The following is a 24,081-nucleotide window of genomic DNA, read 5'->3' as shown; positions in this document are numbered from 1 at the left end:
ATGTAAACTATAATGTGCTATATCAATGTAAGAAATTATCATGATCATATTTTTAGAAATATCTGAGTGAAAAATTCCAGGTATCCATATATAAGTATATATTATGCTTTTGCCAATCTACAAGACTCAAAGCTTAAAAAGGAAAATCAAAGCCAGGCAACGGCTTTGATACAAGCTCACACTAGTAATCCTAGATAGTCAGGAGGCTAAGATCCACAGGAGTGATTCAAAGGTAGCCCAGCAGAAAATCCATGAGATTCTACCAACAAAAAACTATGTTGGAGACATGGTTCAAGTGGTGGGGCTCCAGTGGAACAAACAAGCCAAATAGACTAACGGCTGAGTTCAGACCCCAATACCAACCAAAAAAGAAAAGAGAGAAAGAAAACTAATAAATTATGACTATTTAACACCTTTTTCCCCACTTGGGGGTAAAAACAGTTATCAAAAATTCCTCATCAGGCACCAGTAGCTCATGCCTATAATCCTAGCTACTCAGGAGGCTGAGATCTGAGGTTCAAAGCCAGCCCGGGCACAAAAGGATCTGAGACTCTTACCTCTAATTAACCTCTAGAAAATGGGACTTGGCTCAAGGGTAGGGTGGTAGCCTTGACCTGAAGAGCTTAGGGACAGCGCCCATGCCTAGTTCAAGCCCCATGACCCACCAAAAAAAAAAAAAAAAACAACCTATTTCATTTATTCCCAATTAAAAAGAGCAACAGCACTATATTTACTGGACAGTATGGTTTTTATCATGTCTGCAAAGAAGGGAAATATACAGATATTGCTCTTGATGTATAGATACACACATACAATCAAAATTACCAACATTCTCCCTTATGATCTATAATCCAGTTGGCTAACAAATAAAGTAGACATGATTTATGACTTTAATCACTAGTCATGAAGACTCTACTTAATCAATATTCCCTCCCTCTTAAAGTTCTTATTCTTTTTAAAAAATCTGAATATATATTCTTCCTACCTCCAAAGGCTGTGTAATTTCTTTTCAGAAGTACAAACTATACTTTAATGCCTATGATTTACTTTGACATCTTCTCTGATTAATTCTGCAGCAACATCAGAAAGCTGAATGCTGATCTGATTTCTTTATTTATCAAAGGTAACACAGGCAGATACTTTTATAACCAATGGAAGGTAAGCCATCTCCATTTTGCAGACTTATTTAAATACATTTTGTCAGCTAGCCCAGTACCATCACTCATTCATTCTAGAAGTATTTACTGAGCTAATAGAATCTCACCATCCCTCTCTGAAATGCTGGAAGGAAAACTTGACACTAGTCTAACAATAATAACAAGATAGCAGTGACATTAAATATGTAACATAGTATAATGTTAGCATACCAACAATCAGAAATTTCCAAGTTCTAGTGACTTATTGAAGAATTATATGATGTGGAGTAAGTCATCTGGTAGCTCAATGCTGCCCTGTAAAAATGCTCTGCAACCTCACAGGATTGCCTTTAGTAGGACATAGGACAGTAAGATCAAAAAAAAAAAAAAAGAATGTGATGACCACAAACAGAAGATAACAAAACAAAAAGTACTGAGTATCCCATCCCATCAGCAGATAAAAAGTGGCTCAACCTCATTAGAGACCAGAGAGATGCACCTTAAAACCATAATATATCACTGGATTGACAAAAATGAAAGATAAAACCTGGTAATAACAAGTGGTGGTGAGGATGTAGAGAAATAGAAACTGTGAAAGCATATAAATGAGTAACAAGTAAAACCTAGGAACACTGAGATGGGTTTGAACTCTGGACTTTCTACTTGCTAGCCAGTTGCTCTACATTTGAATCATTTGAATCTTTTTCTGGCTATTTTTGTTATTGTTTTAGTCCATTATGGGGCTTGAACTCAGAGCCTACATGCTGTTCCTGAGCTTTTTGGACCACAGTTAGCACTCTACTACACTCCACTTATGTTTTTTCTGGTGGTTGATTGGAGATGAGTCCCACAGACTTTCCTGCTCAGGCTGGTTTTAAACTACTATGCTCAGATCTTATCCTTTTGAGTAGTTAGGATGACAGGCATGAGCCACCATTGCCCAGTAGGCTAGTTATTTTTTGAGAATGGATCTTATTTTATGCTCAGGCCAGCCTAGACTGTGATCTTTATATCTGTGATTGCTGTAGCTGCAATGTCTCAGACACAAACCACCATACCAACATGCCCAGCCATGGCCATTTATTTATTTTGGCCTAGGTTGATCTTAACCTTGATTACTCAATTGCAGCTCCCAAGTAGTTCTACTCCCAGGGATGTGTGTGTATATGTGTGTGTTTGTACACACATACATTCATTCATACATACATACATAGGAAAAATTTTCACATGCATACACGAAGTCATAAAGAACATTCACTGGAGCATTTCTGTAAAACCAAAAAAAGCTCAATGATCATGTAAATAGTAAAAATGCATAGAAATAATGAACAGATTTACAAAAGAGATTGTGGGGGAAGTAGAGGTGCTCAATGAAATGGAACAATCATTTGGTACCTGTATATTTTATTTTATGTTAAAGACCCACCAGGCCAGGAGCATGGCCTAGTGGTAGTGTGCTTGCCTAGCATGCACAAAGTCCAGGATTCGATTCCCTAGAACCATAATACAAAAAAAGGTAGAAGTGGAGCTGAGGCTCAAGTGGCAGGGTGCTAGCCTTGAGCAAAAAGTGTCAAAGGACAATGCCCAGGCCCTGAGTTCAAGCCCCAGGACTGGCAAAAAAAAAAAATCTACCATCTACCATGAATTTAGAAAAATCATATGCTTCTGTCTATACTTAAGGGTTATAAAGGGCAGGAGAGGACTACCAAAAGCCAGCAGGCGATGGCACAGAACAACTCATGCCATCCTCTGATACTGCTATTGCTAAATAAGTTTAAGGGTTCATACTATAGACAGGGAATATTAAGATCAACAAGATCTTTCACAAACTTATTCAAAGGGACGGGGAAAAGATGTGAATGTATAGCAGCACAGGTAGTTATAGCAGCACAGATAGATTCAAAACTGGTTGTGAATCTGTTTATGAGTCTGTTTAAACTGAAAATCGCAAACACATAAAATACCTTCCAGGGAAATGTGACTCAAACCATTTATTCAGAAAAGAGCTTAGGATTTTAATAAATTTCAAATTCAAGGAGTCAAACGAATAACCAGTTTTAATTTTTTAAGCTTGTGCGCGCTTGTGCATGCGCACGCGCGTGTGTGTGTGTATGTATAAAACATTCAGAAGCTTGGTACCAGTTCAACCACAAGTGCATGGCACTTTAAGAGTGGCATAAAAACTAGAAAATGTTTGAGTGGGACAGAACAGGGTACAGAAACCTCACTATAGGAAGTATCAGCAAGGGACCCAGAGAAGATCTGGGAAGGGACCAGACGTCATCTTCATCACATAAAAGGATGCCTTCTGAGATTGGGGGAGGTTCATGAGCAGCACCAGAAATGACAGATCACCTTCCTTTCCCTTTTCCAACCAGAAGGCTCTCCTTGTAGAGCATCCTCAAGTGCTCTATCAAACTTCTGAGCTCCCTCCACAGCACATCAGATCTCCATTAGTACACACAAATATACACTAGTAAATCTCCAACTTCTCCTCTAAATCATGAGTTATGTGCTCCAAAGTAGGAACTCTGGGATCTGAGCCCTCCTAACAAACACACCAGTACCTAACAGTGCTTTACCCACAGCAAACACAGCAGCTTGAGCTACAGGAAGACTGTGGCTTCAGCATATATATACCCCTAAAGTGAATAAGGACAGAAAAGGCTCCTTATGCCCTGGGAGCATTCCAATGCAGTCTGAATTACACACTATGCCGCTGTCAGCAAACCCTACATGCTGGACTCACTAGCTATTTAAGATATCTAAGCCTTAACCTAACTTAAATGAAAATCACCTCTGTTTTACAAAATAGTAATTTGCCACCCTTTAAAAGAAATTATTTTGGAACCAGAGAAATGGCTCAAGTGCCAAATGTGCACAGAAAAAAAAGAAAAAACAAAACAAAACAGAGCGATAGTGTGAGTCTGTGAGCTCAAACTCCAGTACCAGCAAAAACCAAAAACATAAACTAACATATTATAATGTAGGGACTGTGGTACAAGCCTACTAGCAGAGCCTGAGAGGTTGTAGTCCAAGGCCAACCTAAGCCAAAAAGGGGGGGTGGGGAATTTGACTAATGGCTGGTGCTGTGGCAAGTTATCTAAACTATAGGGGAAGCGCAGTGGCTGGATGCAGTGGTATGCATCTTGTAGTTCTACTGACATAGAAAAGCACAAAGTGCTTTCTAAGTGGTGAAGATAATAGGCATAAGCCACTGGCATCTGGCAATTTACAGTTTAAGCCTAAATTCAAATTCAATAAATTTATTCTACTATTTGGATGACTCAAAGGGTGAATACTTTAGAAGGCTCTAAGAGAAAAGGATAAAAGTGCTGGTGGCTCACACTGGTAATCCTTGGTTAGAAGCCAGTCCAGGCAAGGTCTATGAGACCTTTTTTTTTTCTAATTTATTTATTTATTTTTGTGGGTCATGGGGCTTTGAGCTGGGCCTGGGTGTTGCGCCTGAGCTCTTCAGCTCAAGACTACAGCTCAAGACTACCACCGTACCCTTGAGCCAAGCCCCACTTCCTGTTTTCTAGAGTTTAATTGGAGATAAAGAGTCTCAGATCCTTTTGTGCCCAAGCTGGCTTTGGACTTCCATCCTCAGATCTCAGCCTCCTGAATAGTGAGGATTATAGGCGTGAGCCACCTCACCCAGCTCCATGAGACTCTTATCTCTAATTAAGTGGTGGGGAGGGAGGGGGGCAGAACTTGAACATGTGGAGGAAAAAAGGAGCTGGAAATGGAGATGTGGCTCAAGTGGTAAAGCATCAACTTTAAATAAAAAAGCCAAATGAGAATATGTGACTGAGTTCAAGCCCCAGTACTTACACAAGGAGGGGAGGGAGGAGTAGGTATGTGGCATGTAGCATGCACACTGTGGCTCTTCAGGTTCTACAGAACACCTATTACATGCAACTGTGCTGCCACAGCAAATCTCTAGATAGTGGAATATTGCCTCTAGCAATGGATGATTTTATTAGGAGGGAAGTTGGGCAAGGGAATGTTTAATTACATTTTGTATAAGTTGCCTCAAAGGTCACCACCAAGATTCAAAATTACATTCTTCCCTCGACAGAAGGGTTGTTGGAGGGGAAAGGGCATATGCTTCCAGGAGGACAGGCAGGAGAAAACAAAGAAAGTGTGGATGTAATTGGAAGGGGGCATGAGTATACACCACATTATGAATAAGAAACTAACCACGTCACATACAAACACTTGCTCATTCACTGCTTAAGGGTTCTAACATGGTTTGGGTCTCCAAAGCTGAGTTCCCTAGCTGTTATCGTTATTATTTCTCATACCATTTATCCAGATAACTCTGTCTTCCTTGCCACATTTGTTCTAAGGAAGATAAAACTCAGATGAAACTTTACCTAAGTATCTTGTTTCTGCTAGTCTTGGGGTTTGAACTCAGGGCCTGAACACTGTCCTTTGGCTTTCTCAAGGCTAGATCTCTACCACTTGAACCACAGCACCACTTCTGGATTTTTTTATGTATGTGGTACCAAGGAATTGAAAGGAATTGAACCTGGGTCTTCCTGCATGCTAGGCAAGCCCTCTACCACTAGGCTAAACTCCTGGCCCCAAGTATCTTGTTTTTGTTTTGTTTTGGGTTTTTGTTTTGTTTTGTTTTACAGTCTTGGGGCTTGAACTCAGGGCCTAGGCACTGTTCTTGGGATTTCTCAAGGCTAGCACTCTGCCGCTTGAGCTCCAGAACCACTTCCTGCTTTTTCTATGTATGTGGTACCAAGGAATTGAACCCAGGGCTTTGTGCATGCTAGGCAAGCACTCTACCACTAAGCCACACTCCCAGCCCCAAGTATCTTGTTTTAAAAAAGAAAAAAGTATTTAACATTATGGATGATATCTAAAGACACAGCACAACAGACTCTGCAGAAGCTAGAGCTTGTTTACTTACCTCTCCCAGCTTGAATGAAGTATCTGATGTTATGGTTTCCATGGAAGCCTATTGATGAGTCCATCACAGACAATGAAAAGAGATGGCTTCATGTCTGCTTTGGTTTAAGATGCACTTTGTTTCCCTCAACTCAAAGGTTTTAGTATTTCTAGAAGCTTTACAAACCACTGACATTAGCAAAATACCTCCATCCCCAATAAATAAAAGAATGAAGAATGAATGAGTTCTTTTTCAATAAGACAACCTAGTGTCAGAAATATTTCGTCTACTTGGGGGAAAAAAGAGGTCTGAACAAGGCAATCAAAGGGAATTTTCTGATCACCTGACCCACCTATAAACTCCCTGTACAAGCCCTATCCCGACCACTCTTCCGTATGAAGGCTATAAAATCATGATTTTAAACCACTTTCTGCTTGCTTTAAGAACATTTTAAGAAACTCAGTTCCCTAGCATAATCTTCTAATAGGCCAGACAGGCAAAAATACAATCCTCACTGGGTGAGGGCTGGGACTTTGGCCTACTGGTAGAGTGCTTGCCTAGTATGCACGAAGACCTGGGTTCCATACTTGGTACCACATACAGAAGTGGTGCTGTGGCTCCAGTGGTAGAGTTCTTGAGAAAGCCCAAGGACAGTGCTCAGGCCCCGAGCTCAAGGCCCAGGACTGGCCAAAAAAAAAAAAAGAAGAAGAAGAAGAAGAAGAAGAAGAAGAAGAAGAAAAAGCAATCCTCATTGGGCAGAAAGAAACTCTGCCAAGGTTAAGATAAATAGATAAATAAGTGTCTTATCTACAAAAAGAAATACATAATAGAATAAAAACAATATTTTGAACCTTTTTACTCTTAGGATTTGGTTGAAACATTAGCAGGCTTAGGACACTAAATTCAAGCTGGTTACTCTAAAAAAAAAAAAAAAAAGACAACTAAGCAATATAAAGACACGAGGTAAAGACAGTATTATAAAAACAGTAGAGCTTCACTTTACCACCAAGAAAAGTACATTTTCACAAACAAGTTTCCTCTATGGGTGAATCTCCAGTCACTTACAACCAACTCAGAGAGAGCCATCAAGGCAAACTACCCACTAGTCGTCAATTTAGAATGTCTTCAGAAAGCTAGCCCCAGAGCTCCACTGATATCTTTTCAACAACCTCTTAATCTTGTTTATAACACCTGTGTTAAGGCAGCCTGACATCAATTCTATTCACTTGTCTCAGACTGAAATTACTTAGAAACTTGAGGATTCTAGTAAACATACAAAAATACAAAGATAGCTTATCTGAAATACCCTGTACATATAAGGGAATCTAGCCACCTTTTTAAACGAAGTTGCATCAGTGAGCCAAACTAGGCTTTAAAAGGCAAAGTGAGGTAGAAATCTTACAAGGAACAGAATGCACTATAGATTATAGATTATGAGATTTAAAGAACCCATACAGATCTGGATGCCAGCAGCTCAAACCTGTAATCCTAATTACACAGGAGGCTGAGATTTGGAAGATCGAGGTTCAAGGCCAGCCTGGAATAAAATCCCTGAGACTGAGACTCCCTCTCCAAAATAACCAGCAAAAAGTAGGGCTAGAGATGTGGCTCAAGTGATACATTACCAGACAAGCAAGCAAACAAGCCTGGCAAGTTCAAAGACCTGAGTCCAAACTCAGTACCACAAATCCATAAAGAATTCCTCTAAAACCCTCTTCACCAAGTGACTACACAAACTACACAATGAACACTATGTCAGAAATTTAACAATTCCTTTTCCCTCACACAAGCAGGTAATATATTTCCCATTTCTAAAATTATGTCAAGGCATAAGAAGCTTGCTTAATGAATTGTGCAAGATCCAAGAGGTGGGAAATAGTGGCAGTAAGATTGAATTAAGTGCCTAGCAGACTAAGCCTGACAACACCACGCCACACCACGTGATGGGAATCAGTCTTCCTGATGTCTTCTGTGCTTACTACAGATTTGTTTCCTGAGTTTCTTACACTGTAGGAAACACAAAACACAGAAAAAAAATTGAGTCCCATCCACTGGGAAATATGCAGTGAGAAGAAAGTAGACTTTGATAGCCACATGTGATGTTGTTATGAGTGACTTTGGACAAATCAGTTTCAGCCTCAGTTTCAACCTTCCTAGTGTTGTGGAAATGCCTAATGCAGAAAAAGTACTCAGAAAATATGTATGTATGTATGTATGTATGTATGTATGTATGTATGTATATAAAATGGAAAATAACAGGCCAGATACAACATAAAATAAAACCTAACCTTGTTATTCTGTATGGTCTCATTTCCTTCCCATTTGGCTGTGTGAAGAGAAAACAGCAATTATGGCCCACAGTCAACTTAGAGTAAAGTTCTGGCAAATAAATGAACCAATCGATCTCTGCCTTTAGGAGAAGCAACCTGTCTTTAAAAGAAATGTCAATTAGCTCTCAGTTACTTTAGAAATGGGACCGGGCTTTCAGGAAGGCTGTCTACTGTAAGGCAAATTTTTCCCAACCCACACAAGTTTCCTATGACTAGGGCATGATCATTCCCAAGCACAGCTTAATCTACACCCCATAAAGAAGGAAGAGACAACTCTTCACAATAGCCAAGCAATGGAAACAACCCAGATGCCCCACTACAGATGAACAGATACAAAAAATGTGGTACATATATACAATGGAATTCTACACAGCCAACAGACAAGATAAAATAATTGCACTCACCAGGAAGAGGATGAAACTAGAGCAAATCATGTTGAATGGGATAAGCTAAGACCAAAGGAACAAAAGGCGCATGGTCTCCTAGATACGTGGGTACTCAAGGTCATTGACATGAACTCGGATAGATAAATACAACTATATAGACATACAAATCTATTGACAGGATATATAGTCTACAGACATATTGATATGTATCTATGACATACAAACTCTCAGCTTAATTTTAATTTTGTTCTTAAATTTACATGCCAGTGATTACATAGCGATTCTATTCTTAAATATTTGTTTGTTAAACTTGACATTTGAAATATGACGTAAAAAAAATCAGTGTTAAAAAAAAAGAGGCACAAGAAAAGCTAAGTGGGGAGGTGCTAAACCACAATAGGAAATGATATCTAGGAGAGACCCAAATACAGTTCCTATCATAGATCACTGCTTCTTTCACTCCTCCCCATTTTATACTGCTTCCATCAAGAGACATTTACTAAATACTTACTTTGTGGCCCGCACTAATCTGGTCACTACCCCAAAGGAACTCGCATTCCAAAGAAAGCACATAATCCGGTAATTCCAATAAAGAATGATTCTTAGCTGGGGGTTAGTGGCTCAGGCCTATAATCCTAGTTACTCAAGAGACCGAAACTTGGAAGATCTTGGTTCAAACCCAGCTCAGGCAGTAAAGTCCATGACACTTTTGCTGCAGCTGAGCTATAGTAATAGTTCCAGTGGCAAAGTACCATCCATGCAAGCAAGCTGAATGAAGCCCAAGGCCCTAAGTACAAACTCTGTGCCACAGCGAGAGTGAGAGAGAGCGCCAGAGAACAGGTTGAGTGATGGTACCATTCTGCCATATTCTACTCTAGCAAGTATTGTTCTCTTTTCTGATTTTAAATTGCCTTTGTCTATTGGAGCCCTCTCCTAGGAAGATGATTCCACCATCTACCTCCTGGATGTCATTGGCAAGCTCTTTGAGCTTCCCCTACTCATCTACAAAGTAGTAATAAGCCTCCTTGGGGCTGCCATAGGATGAGATGGGATAACATGCCTCAGTCACACAGCACAGAACCTAGCTCTCAGTGGGGTTCCAAACGTAAGTTCTAAGTCTTTGTTCTGTTCTTCTTCCTCAGTGACATCTGTGCTCCTTGATGAACTGCTTGTCATCCACTTTAGATAAGGAACATTATCCCTACAAGGGACTGCCTTCTCCCAGAAACACAAAGACAACCTGCCAACTGAATGGCAACCTGTCATTAATGCAGAGGTGAGACCACAAGCCCAGCTGCTCACCCCTTCACTTGCTATCTTGTCAGGCTAGGTGTCAGGCTCCTGAGAAAAACCATGCTCACTACACCCGGCCATCACAAAGTGCATGTGGTCAGAAAGGCTTCTGCCTCCTTACAAGGTGAAGCAGTGCTAAAAATTGCTTTTTTAATTAAAGTAAGACTTCCTTAACCCCCCTGCTGACAATCACAACTAAGAATGTGAGCCCAGTACTAGACAGTTAACCCATCCCCGTCCTGCTCTCAGAGTGGCTTGAAGCACTCAGAGGAGTGAAGGAAACTTACTAATTTAAACAAAATGTTTAATCTCCTAATTATGGGACAGGCTCCAAGAGGATGGAAAGTGATTTGCGATCTTCATTACTGAATCCCCATGCGACCCCTGGCATAAGTCATGTTAGCTAGAAGCAGATGCCATCTCCATTTCCCCCTCAGAGCCTTCTGAGTCTTTGCGAGTTCTGTGAGGATAGAAGTCTTTGATAGAAAAGAAGAAAAGACATAGAGAATCAGAATTTGCTTCCCCTAGTTCATTATGCTGAGTGAGGCATAAGGATCCCTAGTGAGAAAGCCAGGGAGGTAATATTCAGTAACTCTACCCTGCCAGCCTGAGGTCCTTTGAAACTATGAAGTCTTGTAAAAGGGAAAAAAAAAAAAAGAACTGCCTGCCTCTGATGGTACTTAAGCATGCTTTTCATTTACTGAACACTCCTGTCACTGGGGCTAAGAGATGCGTGGAGAATAAGGGTAGTGCCCACCAATGGCACCTCTGGTCAGAGAGAAATCTGTTTCTCTACAGATATGCGTGTCTCTGAGCTAATTAGTTATTTGTCTCCGCCCCTTCAGAGCTCTGTGTGCTAACTCAGGAGGAAAAGTCTCTGCCAACCAACTCTGACAAGTCTGATCGCTGAACTCCCACTGGAAAATGGCAGAGGCAGCCAATGCAGGCAATTATTCCCTTTCACCAAGGAGAGTTCCTTTCAAGTTTCAGGTTACTGGATGGGTTTTTCATTTGTATTGTTGTTTGTTTGCTTTTTATTTTGAAAACAGAAAGAAGCCATTTGCAGGCACGGTTCACCAGTCACACTGAGAGCAGCAACTGAAATGTCTTCCCTAAGCTAACTGAAAAAGAGGTGCTGAAAGTAACCAGAAATAGGTAGGCCCTCTGAGTTATCCACTGCAATGTACAAACCAGACCCGGAAAGGATGGCCACAGTAGATCTGGGCAGAACAGCAAAGACATTTAATCATCAGTCCAGACCATCTGCAACTGTTTTACTGAAGCCCATACAGCCCATACTTTATGAATTTTCCAAAGCTTCCTGAACAAGTTCCCAGGTGCTGAAGGTCAGCTGCACTGTCCTGGGGTCTGCCAGGGGCTTCTTTCTTCATTCTCTGCAGAACAGGGTACTCAACAAAGGGCATTATGCCTACATTTTCTGTGCCAAGCCTGGCACTAGAAGAGAAGCTACTTCCTGATTAAGCCAGAACACAGATTAAATGTTTAGACCAGAATATTTTGAAAACAACTGAGGCGGCAAAGCAATTACCCCAGGGAGAGCATGGCTTCAGCTGCAGCCCTTGCAGCACAGAGGTGAGTTCTGCACCCCTCAACAACCAGGATGACCAGGCTCCTCCACAGTTGAGTGTCCATGCCGAAGGTGCGGGATCTTTTAAAATAAAATGTGTCACTCTACAGCTTAAGACACCAATCATCCCACTTGTACTGAAAAATAAGTCCAAATATTCTAGGGCTTTCTCCTCCCCGTGACTGTCCATCCCTTCTTCACTCAAAATCTCTAATAATACTGACCCAATCCTACAAGCCTGTTCCCACCCTGTGGCTTTTGTGCTAGGCTTTCCCTCAGCCTACACTGCTATTTCCACAGCTCTTTGTATAGCTGGATCTCTCTCATTTAGCTCTCAGACCAAATACCATCTCCTTGAAAGGACTACTAAAACCTGAAGTAAATAACCATGCCCCCAACCTTGAGCTGCTATTTTTCCTTCTTATCATATTTAACATTCTCTTTCTATTGAATATTTATTCATTTGTTTAGCTACTTCTATTTGTAACTGTTTTATCTGATTTCCACCAGTCTTGTTTCCTTGATTTAAGTTCCATAAAAATAGGGACTGCAACTGTCTTCACTCATGCAATATCTTGCATTTAACCGATATGTAATAACTAAGTGTTCAGTGATTAAAGACTGGAAGATTCAATATATATCAATAGCACAAACAAAATTTGCTAACTCTCCCACCCCCAAAATCTGGACTGGCTTGTAGCCTGAAAGTGAGCATATGGCACTGTGCCCTAGAAACAACAGCAAATAGTATTATCCCCTTTTGCCAAACCCTGGTGAATAACTAGAAAACAATGGCAAAATTCACTGTGCCACAATTGAGATGGAGAACGCCCAGATTGTTTGGATATCAGAACTGAAAAATCTGCATACCTCTGGGGAAGGGTTTTGCCCAAACTGTCCTTAGAAAAATCATATGGGCTAGATTTGGTGACCTTTAATATGCTGGGCCTGAAACCTGGGTCATGAAGGTCCAATCAGAGCAAGAGTCAGTCTATGAGGTAGCTTCAGTCCCAGCCACAAGTCCTTAATAATGAAAGGGAGAGAGCACATACCAAGTCTAAAAGATCCTGGTGCATCAAGGAGGAAGAAGAAGAGCTAGTCTCTTTTGGCAGGATATAGCCAAAAGTCAAGAACAAGGGAGGAACTGGCAGAAACAGGACCAGGCTAAGACAGGTATACAGGGTCTCAAATGATTGCTATAGTCTAGTTTTCATGGGCTGGTATATAAATTTGGATATAAGGCTGGCTAAAAGATAAAGAAGCAAGGAGAGTGGGAAGGGGAAAGCGGAGGGGTGGAGGAGAATGAGGGAAGGGTACCTCACTTATGTAATATAACAAGCCCCCCCTTCATCACTTTTACAATAAATAAGAAGAAAAAAAAAGATAAAGGCAATTGGAGAGGTAAATGGTTTACCGCCAGAAAGCTAAGAAGCCATGAAATAAAGGGACATCATAGTGATCAACAATAATTGCTCAGATGTTCTCCCATCCCCAAGATGTGCAAAGAGATGCAAAAGAAAGTGCTCCACAGAAAGTAAAAACTTAGCCAGGCACAGTGGCTCACACCTGTAATTCTAGCTACACAGGAGGCTGAGATACGGGATTGTGGTTCAAAGCCAGTTAGGCACTAAAGTCCATGAGACTCTTATCTCCAATTAACCACTAGGAAACCAGAAATAGTGCTGTGGCTCAAGGGGTAGGGCAGTAGCCTTGAGCTAAGGAGCTCAGGGGACAACACCCAGGCCCAGAGGTAGGGTGTTAGCCTTGAGATGAAGAGCTCAGGGACAGTGCCCAGGCCCAGAATTCAAGCCGCAAGACTGACGACAAAATAAAATCTCATACTAGTATCTTCACCAAGAAATCTACCAAGAATACTAACATCTCATTCATCAAATAACCTCAACTCTGTATGACAGCATTAAAAGAAAAACAAAAGCCTCAGAAAAGATATAATTCCATTGAAGAAACATTAACACTAAGGAGTGGCAGCTGACAGCAAGAATCAAGAAAAACTTAAAAAAAAAAAAAAACGGTGCAAGAACCTCAAATCCTTAACATTCTACTATGCAAAGTAAAAGGTGTTCACATATAGGTCAGGAAATAATCTGGACAGATCTAGCAAGCACTTATGACAGTCCTGAGACTACAATATGGCCTGCTGAAAAGTTGAAAACGTAACTGATTTAGAAAAATCTGCAATGAAAACGGAGGAGAGGTACTGGCACAACAGACTTGAAGACCCAATGGAACAGAAGAGAAGATCCAAAAATAAATCCACAGACAACCACCTAATATTTGGCAAGCCCAAAACATAGGTTGGAAGAAAAAACAGTCTCTTCAACAAATGGTATTGGCAAAATTGGATATTCACATGTAGAAAACTAAAACTAGATCATTCCATATCCTCTTGCACCAGCATCAAAGACCTCAGGGCGTTCACGCCTGTATTCCTAGCTACTCAAGAGGCGGAGATCTGAGGATCACGGTTCAAAGCTATCCCAGGCAATACAAAGATACAAAGCCATGAGACTCTTATCTTTAATTGATCACTAGAAAACAGGAAGTGGGGCTGTGGCTCAAGGGTAGGGCAGTAGCCTTGAGATGAAGAGCTCAGGGGCAGCACCCAGGCCAAAGTTCAAGCCCCATGACCCCCCCACAAAAAAAAAAAACCCTGAAACCAAAAAACTATTACAGGAAGAAGTAAAGCATTAGGGCTCCTAGGCACAAGTAAAACTTTCTGAGGAAAAATCCAGAAGCACAGCAAATCAAATAAAGACTTGATAAATGATATTGTATCAAACTAAAAAGTTTCCGCACAGAAAAGAAAATAAGTCAACAAGCAGAAAAGACAGCCCATAGAATGGTAGAAGATTGTTGAGAGCTACACAGACAATGGCCTAATATCCAGACTATACAGAGAATTTAGCAAAGTAAATCCTAAAAACAGCAACCCAATTAATAAATAGGGTAAGGAGCTAAAGAGAGTCTTCTCAGAAAGTGAAAAATGTCCAATAGACACATAAGCAAATGTTCAACATCTCTGGTCATAAAGGAAATACAAATCAAAACAATACTGAGGCCGGGAGTTTGGCCTAGTGGTAGAATGCTTGCCTAGCATGCACAAAGACCCGAGTTCGATTCCTCAGTACCACATACATAGAAAAAAGCCAGAAGTAGTGCTGTGGCTCAAGTGGTAGAGCTCTAGCCTTTGAGAGAGTCCAAGGACAGTGCTCAGGCCCTGAGCTCAAGCTCAGGACTGGCAAAAAAAAAATATATATATATATATATTGATATATAGATATATATTGAGATTCCACTTACCCCAATTAGAATGGTCATTATCAAGAAAACAAATAGTAACAAGTGCTGATAAGAATGTGGCCAAAAGGGAACCCTAACACACTGTTATTGGGAATGTAGATTTGTGCAACCACTCTAGAAAGCAGAATGGAGATTCCTCAAAAAATTAAACATAGAAGAAAAAAATTAAACATAGAACTAACCTATAATCCATCAGTTCTACTCCTGGGCATTTACCTGAAAGATTACAAACCAGAACACAGTAAAGCCACTAGCATGCTCAAATTCTTTATAGCACTATTCACCATAGCCAAGGTATGTAATTAGCCTAGATGCCCCTCAATGGACAAATGGATCCAGAAAATGTGGTATAGATACACAATGAAATTTTACTCATACATTTTAAAGAATGATACTGTACAATTTGTATGTAAATGGAAAGAACTGGAAAAAAATGTTAGGTGAAGTAGTTAGGCCCAGAGACACAAAGGATATATGTTTTCCCTTATACGTGAGAGCTAAATTTAGCTTATAAACTTATAAGTAAATATGCTGGGTGTATACAAATGTATTAACTGGAATTGTAAATTCAAGGGAGAACTCAAATAGTATAATTCCTTAGAAAGACAAAGTCAGAGTTCAATAAGATAAAACACTAGGAAGCCGCATAGGTGGCTCACGCCTGTAATCCTAGCTACTCAGAAGGCTGTGATCTGAGGATCATAGTTCAAAGCCAGCCTATACAAGAGAGAAAGTAAGTCCAGGCAAGTTATCTCCAATTAACCACCAGAAAACAGGAAGTGGTGCCTAGCTCAAAGTGGTAGGGCAGTAGCCTTGTGCTGAAGAGCTCAGGGACAACACCCAGGCCCAGAGTTCAAGCCACATGACCGGCAAAAAAAAAACAAAAACAAAAACAAAAAACACTAGGAAGGGGGACTCAAAAGGGATAAGATAGGGTCAAGAAGAAAGGGGTAGACAAGATTCCAATGTATATATCCTATAAAATGAAGAAGAACAAAGGAAGGGATAGAAAGGGGAGGGATTGGTGAGAATGGTGAAAGGGGTGACAATGATTAGGATATACTGTATTCATAAACTGCTTGTTAAATGCCAACTCCTTTGTACAACTACTTAAATACAAAAAGAAAAGAAAAAGGATAAGAAACCTAGGAGACAGGATTGTGACAAAGCATTGCTCTGAACTCCATTAGGAAAGTTAGATTCTGAAGCAAGCTAGCTTCCCTTTCTGGACTCTGGCTTCTTCCTCATGTAAAAAAAAAAAAAGGGGGGGGGGTGAAGAGATAGACCATCACTAAGTTCCTCTTTGTTCCACCTAGTACACTCACCTCATTACATATTTCTGCTCTCCAGAAAATGTGTCTATGCAGAACTTACACAATTTCCTAAGAAACCAGATAAGTGAGGAGTTAGTACAATCCAATACAACCTGTACCATTCTTTTAAAAAAGAAACCTCATTATGGGTTTCTTTCATCAACAGCCCCCAAAGAATCAATGGTAATGCCTTTTTCTCTTCTTTTATTGCTGCGTTTCAGCATTTTGTTGGTTCTGTGACATTTCTACCTTCCCCTGCCCAACAGAATTACCATGTTTCAGTTAACTCTGTAAGTAATTATGTAACCTTGAAATGTTCAAAGGTTTCCCCCATCATTAATCTGAGATGCTGTTAATACAAGCAAGAATGTTGACTGTAAAATATACCTGAAAACTCTAAGCTGCCAAGACGCATTCCAACAGCACACACCAGCACAGGATCAATGTGTATTATGTCTAAATGTATCAAAAAATCCAAAATGCTCCTTACTGAGAAAGATGTCAAACAATAATAATAACAATCATTGAGTGCCAGTGGCTCATGCCTGTAATCCTAGTTATGCAGAAGGCTGAAATCTGAGGATTGTGGTTCAAAGTCAATAGGAAAGTCTGTGAGACTCTTAGCAACAATTAGCCACCAAAAAGCCTGAAAGGGAACTATGGCTAAGGTAGTAGAGCACTAGCCTCGAGGGAAAACAAGAGGAAAAAAAAGTTCAGGGACAGCATGCATGCCTGGAGTTTAAGCCCCAAGACTATCACGCACATCCATCCATACACATATACACACACAAAACCCTCGATTTTATGTATTAACAGAATGAGCAAATGAATAATGCCAAAAATATTTAATAATCAACCATGCCTAATGTTGCAATGATATCAGATGTATCTACAGCAAAGTATCAAGTCACTCTGTTTAATTTCTGGTAAAAAGAAGTCCAAGGAAACAAGGTAGATAATATGCTTATAAGAGAATGACAATCTGTTGGATATAGAGACTCACCTATAGTCCCAGCATTCTGGGATGCAGGCTACAATATGGCTGGTTTGAAAATAGAAGTAAGCTCCACAGAAACTAAACATCTCACAAGAGTTGATAAATGGAAATGCCCTCAGATCTTTCATTGCCCTTGGGGAAGAAGATAACCCAGTTTCTCTCCACCAACCCACAATGCAGCTGGGCAAATGAGATTCCTGGCACTAGATGAGAGGAAAACTGAGATGTCTCAGTGATATAATCAAGACCTAGGGAAAAGAGTGACTATGCTGGTGACATAATTCCTGGTGACGAGTGCCACTATGGTAGAGTAGGGCTGTGCTTTAACCTACTGAGAACATTTCTATACAGTGACATGTGGATGACAAACTATTCTCATTACATTTTATTGCATTTTAAACCTCAGTCTCCAAGGAACCAAAAACCTTGAATACTGAAGGCTGCTTTGTAAAATACAAAGAAAACTTTTTTTTTGCTGTAGCATGTTTGTTTGCAATGTTATCACTAATAAAAATTAACAGCTAATATGTACCACACATATTTGTGTCAGGTACGGTCTCCTAAATTTAGTCCTCTATTTTTTTCAAGAAAGAGAGTAGAGTGGAGGTTTTATTTAAAAGGTAGGCCAATGATAGAAACTATTAATAGTTTCTATTAACTGAACCAAGAAAGAGAGTAAAGTGGGGGTTTTATTTAAAAGGTAGGCCAGTGATAGAAACTATTAATAGTTTCTATTAACTGAACCAAGGTCACCCATCTAGGAAGAAGTAGAGCAACAGTTCAAATGCAGACTGTGCAATGCTAAACATTAAACACCTAAGAGCCATTCAGGGTTTTAAACACCAATAATCCCAGCTACTTGGGAGGCAAAGACAGGAATGAGGTCAGCCCAGACAAAATTAGCAAGACTCAGACTCTATCTTTAAAACAAAAAGGGCTAGAGCCTTGCTCAAGTAGTAGAGTACAGGCCTAGCATGCAGTAGGCCCCAGATTCAATCCTGCACACATCAAAAATATAGTAAAAACGCCTAACAGGTATGCTCCAAAGACCTATGTTTGGATTCCTTTCCCCAAAACACTGACAGGTTACTTTGCACCATGCACATTATCCAAATTGTTTTTATGTAAGGATACTTCACTATTTAATTAAACCTAGTAAACTCACTGTCTCAATTTAAACAGTGATACTTAATGAGAGATCATAGAAATGTATGGCTGTTTCAAGTTCACCTCCAAAGTTTGGAAGGTTACTCAATAAAACTTATTTTCAAAGAAGATGAGATAGGAAGGTATGGAGTCTATGCCTGGAGAAGAGTATTGTCTCTCAGTCTGTAAAGGAAATAAGTTCATCTCTACCATGTTAATACTAAAGAAGAAGTGAGACCATCTGGGAAGACTACCTAGTTAGTAAAGCCTGAAACAGTGTGGTGTTTGGGACAGAGAGGAAGAAATGAAAGAAAACTGAAGACACAATCCTCTAAGCCCTCCTCTGTAAAGTCCTTCCACCTTCCCACTCACAGGTCTGCTGTGCCATGGTGCCACATTTTGTTGATGCACTATGCACTTGTCTTTCAAATCCTGGGATGTCAGTATTGTACCAGGTCCATGAAAACAAGAACTGTGACATAATCCTTCTCATCTCCCCAGCCTGTGAATGAGTTCAGCATCTTCCCATCCTAACATCTTCTTCACTCCAGGGAATCAAGTCTACATGGTCCAGGAGAAAAAGAATCTTGTCTTTCATCTTAGAGCCCTTTCATCTTTGAGGAAGAGCCCCAAGGCATCTTTCAAGTCTGCTGAAGAGCAACAGCCCTGACTAAAATGCAAAGCTGGCCAAAGCTAGCCAGGGAAGAAACAGAGAATGATGTAATGGCAGAATATCTGGCCAAAATATTCAGTAGACAGAAAAAAACATTAATCAGACCTCCTGAGCTAACAGGTGGCTGACTGAATAAAGGTGCTAAAAGAATAGATGAGTGCTTCTAAAAATATGAGTTACAGGGTACAGTCAAATACAAGTAAAATATGGGGGTTAGTAACTTTTAACAATGTAAATTTTGGACATTATATAAAATAGCTGACCAAGTTGGGCACTCCTGGCTCACACAAGCTAACTATGCAGGAGGCTGAGATCTGAGGATCAAGGTTCAAAGCCAGCCCGGGCAGTTAAATTTATGAGACTCTTATCCCCAGTTAAGCACCAGAAAATTAGAAGAGGCACTGTGGCTCAAAGTGGTAGCATAATAGCTCAGCCCCAAATTCAAGCCCCATAGCCAAAACAAAAACAAACAACAACAACAACAACAAAAAAAAAAACTGACCAGGAATCTTCAAAAATAAGAGGCTTCGTGAAAACTAAGAAACTATGACAAGTACCAAGTACGTGCAATGTAGGATCCTAGACAGGAATCCTGAAATTAAAGTAGAACAATCAGTGAGGAAGCTGGTAATATCTGGATTAAGCCTGCAAATTGATTACTAGCTTTGTACAGACATTAGTTTCCTGGTTTTGATCATTGTATGATGGATATATAACATGTTAACTTTAGGGAAAACCAGAGAAAAGAATGTATGGAGATACTACATTGATAAATTAATTCAAAATAAGAGCTTTTTAAAAAGCATATAATTTCTTATTTGTAACAAGAATAGCAAGATCTGATAAGAGAAAAATAATTGAAAAGCTGAAATAACAGGTTTAACTAAAATTTTTGAATTCTGCCATGAAGACAAGTGCATACATGCCAGCGCAAGCAAACAAAAGCTTTCTAATGGAGAAACCGCGTAACAAACTGGAAGACATGTACATGTATTCATGGCTAAACAGCCACTCCTAGACAACCACAATGGGTAAGACCTGCTGCTCTCTGCTGGTCCCCTTCTCAAAGGTTATAAAATATGTACAAGGAGGCACATATGTACCACATGCCCTGTGAGAAGAATGAGCTGTAGAAAACCTACAGGCTGACAAAGTATACGAAGGAAAACTATGAATTTAAGAGGGAAAATAAAAATCACTCTCAAACAGGACTATCAACAAGAACTTCTTTGACTGGGTGCTGAGGCTCATTCTTATAATCCTAGCTACTTAGGAGGCTGAGATCTGAGGAACACAGTTCACACCTCAGGACTGGCACAAAAAAAGGGGGGAGGGAACAGTGGTCCATGCCTGTAATCCTAGCTACTCAGGAGGCTAGGATCTGAGAATGGAGGTTCAAAGTCAGCTCGGGGAACTAAAGATTGAGAGATTCCCATCTCAATTAATTACTAGAAAATGGGAAGTGGGGATGTGACTCAGGATAGGGTGGTAGCCTTGAGCTGAAGAGCTTAAGGATAACACCCAGGCCCAGAGTTCAAGCCCCATAACCCACAAAAAAAAAGAGGGGGGGGGTCCTTCCTATTACCCTGTTACTTGTAACCATACAACTAACAAAAGTATATTACAAAAAAGAACCCATTTCACCAAACTATAGAAATACAAAATAAAATAAAAACATAATTAGAATAACTAGTCTTAGGATTATAAAGTAAAACAAGGGCACCAAAGAATAAAAGATATATTTGAGCACAGGTGTTCAGCACTTTAGTAACTGCTGAATTGTGTACATACAAACAAAAATTCAACCAAAAAACTCAGTCACAAACCACAGCTCCTACCTTAACAGGAAAAAGCAGATAATTCAAAATATAAATGATAAAACACACAGTAGAAAAATAAGCTTATTAATGTGTCCTTGAACTAACATTTTACATACTACTAGAGTAATGGGAAAAAATAAATTATGACCATAAGTATTAGCAATATTGTAGCAAAACATAAACTACTAGTAGCACTGAAAAATGATGAAAGGTGGGCTCCCTATGAACACTATGAATTGTCTAACACCTCTGCAGTGGAGACGACCTTGTCCTCTCAGCCCACTTCTTTCACTCACCATCACCCAGGATTTTGCTCTTATCAATCCTAATGCCCAGCCTCCTTTGTCACTCACAGAACTCATCAGAAATTCAACAAGGCAGGGACTCCAATGTCACTTCCCTTTTCTTCCATGATTACATCAAATCCACATCCACTGATACAGCCCTTCCACAGCCATCTCCAATCATTCCTTCCATTGTGCTCCTACAGTGCTTTTATTCATTGAGTTGTTTAAAGTCAGTCTAACTCCTCACATTATGAGCTCTTTAAGGCTCAGGATCATGTCTTAATAATTTAGTTCCCACAATACTTAGCACAGAAGATAGCAGGGGTAACAAGGACCAACAGATAGGAGGGGAAAATGTCACATGAACACAATACTACCTCCAAGAAAAACCCTGGAAATCACCTGAATAGCCGATTACAGAGTGCTAATTTAGGGGGAAATGCTCTACTCAAGCAAAAGATCTGCAAGTGTTAAAAATAACAAGAAGACTATGCCCAAACACAGAAAACATTTCTGGCACAGTTAAATCAAAAACACTGGGTATCCACACAATGGTCACAGCTATACAAAAATACTTAAAGATTGTAGAAAAACAAAAATATTATTGGATTAAGGTAGTAGTTTTCTTCTTCTCAAATCCTTTCTTTAATACTGTTCTGAAGGTATATTCGCTTTTTTTTTAAAGGGAGAAAGAAGTGAGATTATAAATTCCCAGGAGCCCCTTCAATCCAAGGAAATACTATGACACTACGACAGGTGACAGGAGTGGGTGTCTGCAATATTGCCAAAATCGAGGGTCCCTGACCCCAATCTGCCTCAGGGAGAATATCTCTCGTGTCACAAAGCAAGTCATTCCCACTGAGCCAAGCCATACTAAATGTGAATTCTTTATTGCAAAACTTGGGAGGTAAGAACTTTTTCCAGACATCTGTGGAATTAGTATTAATGAGAGTGCCCTGGAGTTCAGATTCACGCCTGTGCAGCAGAAACTTCTCAGTCAAGCAACTGCTGGGCACACTTCTTGATGAGATGTCTAAGCCTGGAGGCATCAAAAAAAATACATTTCCATATTGGGAACATAACTAGTTTCCTCTTTAAGACTTTTTCCACCACCTCCTGTCCACTTTGTAATTCTCCTATCTTCCCAAATGAATAGTTAACATATGTCAAGGAAAAAGCATATTCTGAGGCACTTTGTGCCTATTACTAGGAGAAGCAATCTCAGCAGAAAATTGGAATTTCCTACCATGTAGCTCCCCAAATGGTAAAGAGTTTTAATAAACATTTCTTGATACTCTATGCTATTCTTTCTTGTTCATCTTCTTAATCCCTGTGTTTTAGAAATGGAAAGAACCAGCCCAAACATGCCATTTGACAAATGTTCATTTAAAAAAAAAATGCACAGAGCAAGGAAATGACTTGTCCTGAGTCACCCAGATAAGTAATGAAAAGGTGGGATTAAAGCCCAAATCTCACAGATTTTCAGGCCCAATTCTTTCTACTACATCAAGCTTTTTATATCCCTTGGAATCCCTGGAGCCCCTGGCCTAAATAATTAGTACCTCAGAACTGTAACGCTAGAAGGGACCTCAGAGAGTCCTACTTAAGCCCCTCATTAGGCACATGAGGAAACTGAGGCCCAGTAAGATTAAGTGATTTGCTCTCAATATATTGAATGGCAGGGAAAATGTACAACTTAAGCTGAAAAATCTGCAAACCAGAGCCAACAAGAAGAGAGGGGCAGCTCAACTGAGAGAAATTTTAAAAGGCACGTAGATCATTCTGGACCAGAGGATCTCAAAGTATAGTCAACCATTATCTGGGTTAAAAATGCAAAACCCAGGGTCTCATAGGAGACTTACTGAGTCAAATCTGGAGATGTAGATATTTAAATTAGACAATTTCCTTCTCATCTTCCCAGAAAGTGAACCACAACAGTCAAACTGAGTCAACTTTGTAAATGATAATTATAACCACTTAAGATTTATGCTTTGGGGGATTGGAAGTGTGACTCAAATGGTAAAATGTCAGCCAATGAGTGAAAAATATCAGATACCATGTTCATGTCCAGTTGCCAACAACCACGACAAAGAAAAGATTTATGCTTTCTTTTCTGTATAACTTCAATTTTAAATTGTTGTTTTGTTTTTCAATCTGAAAACAAACCAGGAACAGTGGCACACACTTGCAATGCCAGCCCTGGGAGACTAAGGCAGGAAGATTGTAAGGTCAAGGCCAGCCTGGGACACACACAGACTTTGTCTCAAACATACAAACAAAAACCTCCTCTAGATGAATAAGTTAAATATGGATCCTTCAATCAATAAATGGGCAGGCAAACTGAACAGTTCTCAGAAGAAATAGAAATGGCTAATAGATACATGAAGAAAAGTTCAACATGCAAATCAAAGCTACACTAAGATTCCATACACCATTGGAAATATAAACTAGTGCAACAACATGTAGAAATAATTCCCTCAAATAACTAATATAGCAAGCATACATCTAAAAGAGTGTAAATATACTATTCAGGAAAGATACTCATGTTCACTGAAATACTGTTTACAATAGAAAAATGGTAGAATTGGTTGAAGTGACCAAGAACAAATGAATGAAAAAAAATAGGACATATGTACATATTACACAGCCATGAAGAAAAATGAAATTAAGCAATTTTCAGAAAAATGGATGAATTTGAATATCATGTTGAGCAAGGTAAGCCAAATTCAAAAACTGATGAAAGCGTGGCTGGGCGTTTGGCCTAGTGGTAGAGTGCTTGCCTAGCATGCACAAAGACCTGGGTTCAATTCCTCGGTACCCCACATACACAGCAAAAAGCCGGAAATGGTGCTGAGGCTCAAGTTGTAAAGCTCTAGCCTTGAGAAAGC

The 24,081-nt window shown here is 39.9% G+C and overlaps 1 protein-coding gene and 1 long non-coding RNA gene across 6 annotated transcripts in view; one reads left to right on the top strand and one right to left on the bottom strand.

The window, feature by feature from the left end:
• Positions 1–24,081, bottom strand: part of Ctnnbl1 (catenin beta like 1) — a 158,008-nt gene that overhangs the window by 129,086 nt on the left and 4,841 nt on the right. The window contains exons 1-2 of one of the 4 annotated variants that reach the window (XM_090352334.1): positions 9,267–9,512; positions 6,061–6,108 (exon numbers count right to left, since the gene is read on the bottom strand). The exons of 1 other annotated variant lie outside the window; for it this stretch is intronic. In XM_090352334.1, the coding sequence (XP_090208460.1) occupies positions 6,061–6,102 (42 nt within the window). In that variant the 5' untranslated portion in view covers positions 6,103–6,108; positions 9,267–9,512. Of the gene's footprint in view, positions 1–6,060; positions 6,328–9,266; positions 9,513–24,081 lie in introns of those variants that run through there. 2 more of the 4 variants (XM_090352336.1, XM_090352333.1) reach the window with 2 other exon arrangements.
• Positions 9,429–22,444, top strand: LOC150050452 (uncharacterized). 2 transcript variants are annotated; one of them, XR_016538641.1, is made up of 5 exons: positions 9,429–9,595; positions 9,898–10,031; positions 10,894–10,994; positions 11,098–11,641; positions 21,879–22,444. It is a non-coding gene; the product is annotated as an uncharacterized LOC150050452 (long non-coding RNA). The 2 variants fall into 2 exon arrangements; XR_016538640.1 differs by lacking the exon at positions 21,879–22,444 and having other exon boundaries at positions 9,430–9,595; positions 11,098–12,649.

Source organism: Megascapheus bottae, chromosome 18 (genome assembly GCF_031878675.1).
Source record: "Megascapheus bottae isolate mThoBot1 chromosome 18, mThoBot2.hap1, whole genome shotgun sequence".
Lineage (NCBI taxonomy): Eukaryota > Metazoa > Chordata > Mammalia > Rodentia > Geomyidae > Megascapheus > Megascapheus bottae.
Note: the sequence above shows the minus strand (reverse complement) of the source record. Positions and strands in the feature narration are given on the sequence as shown.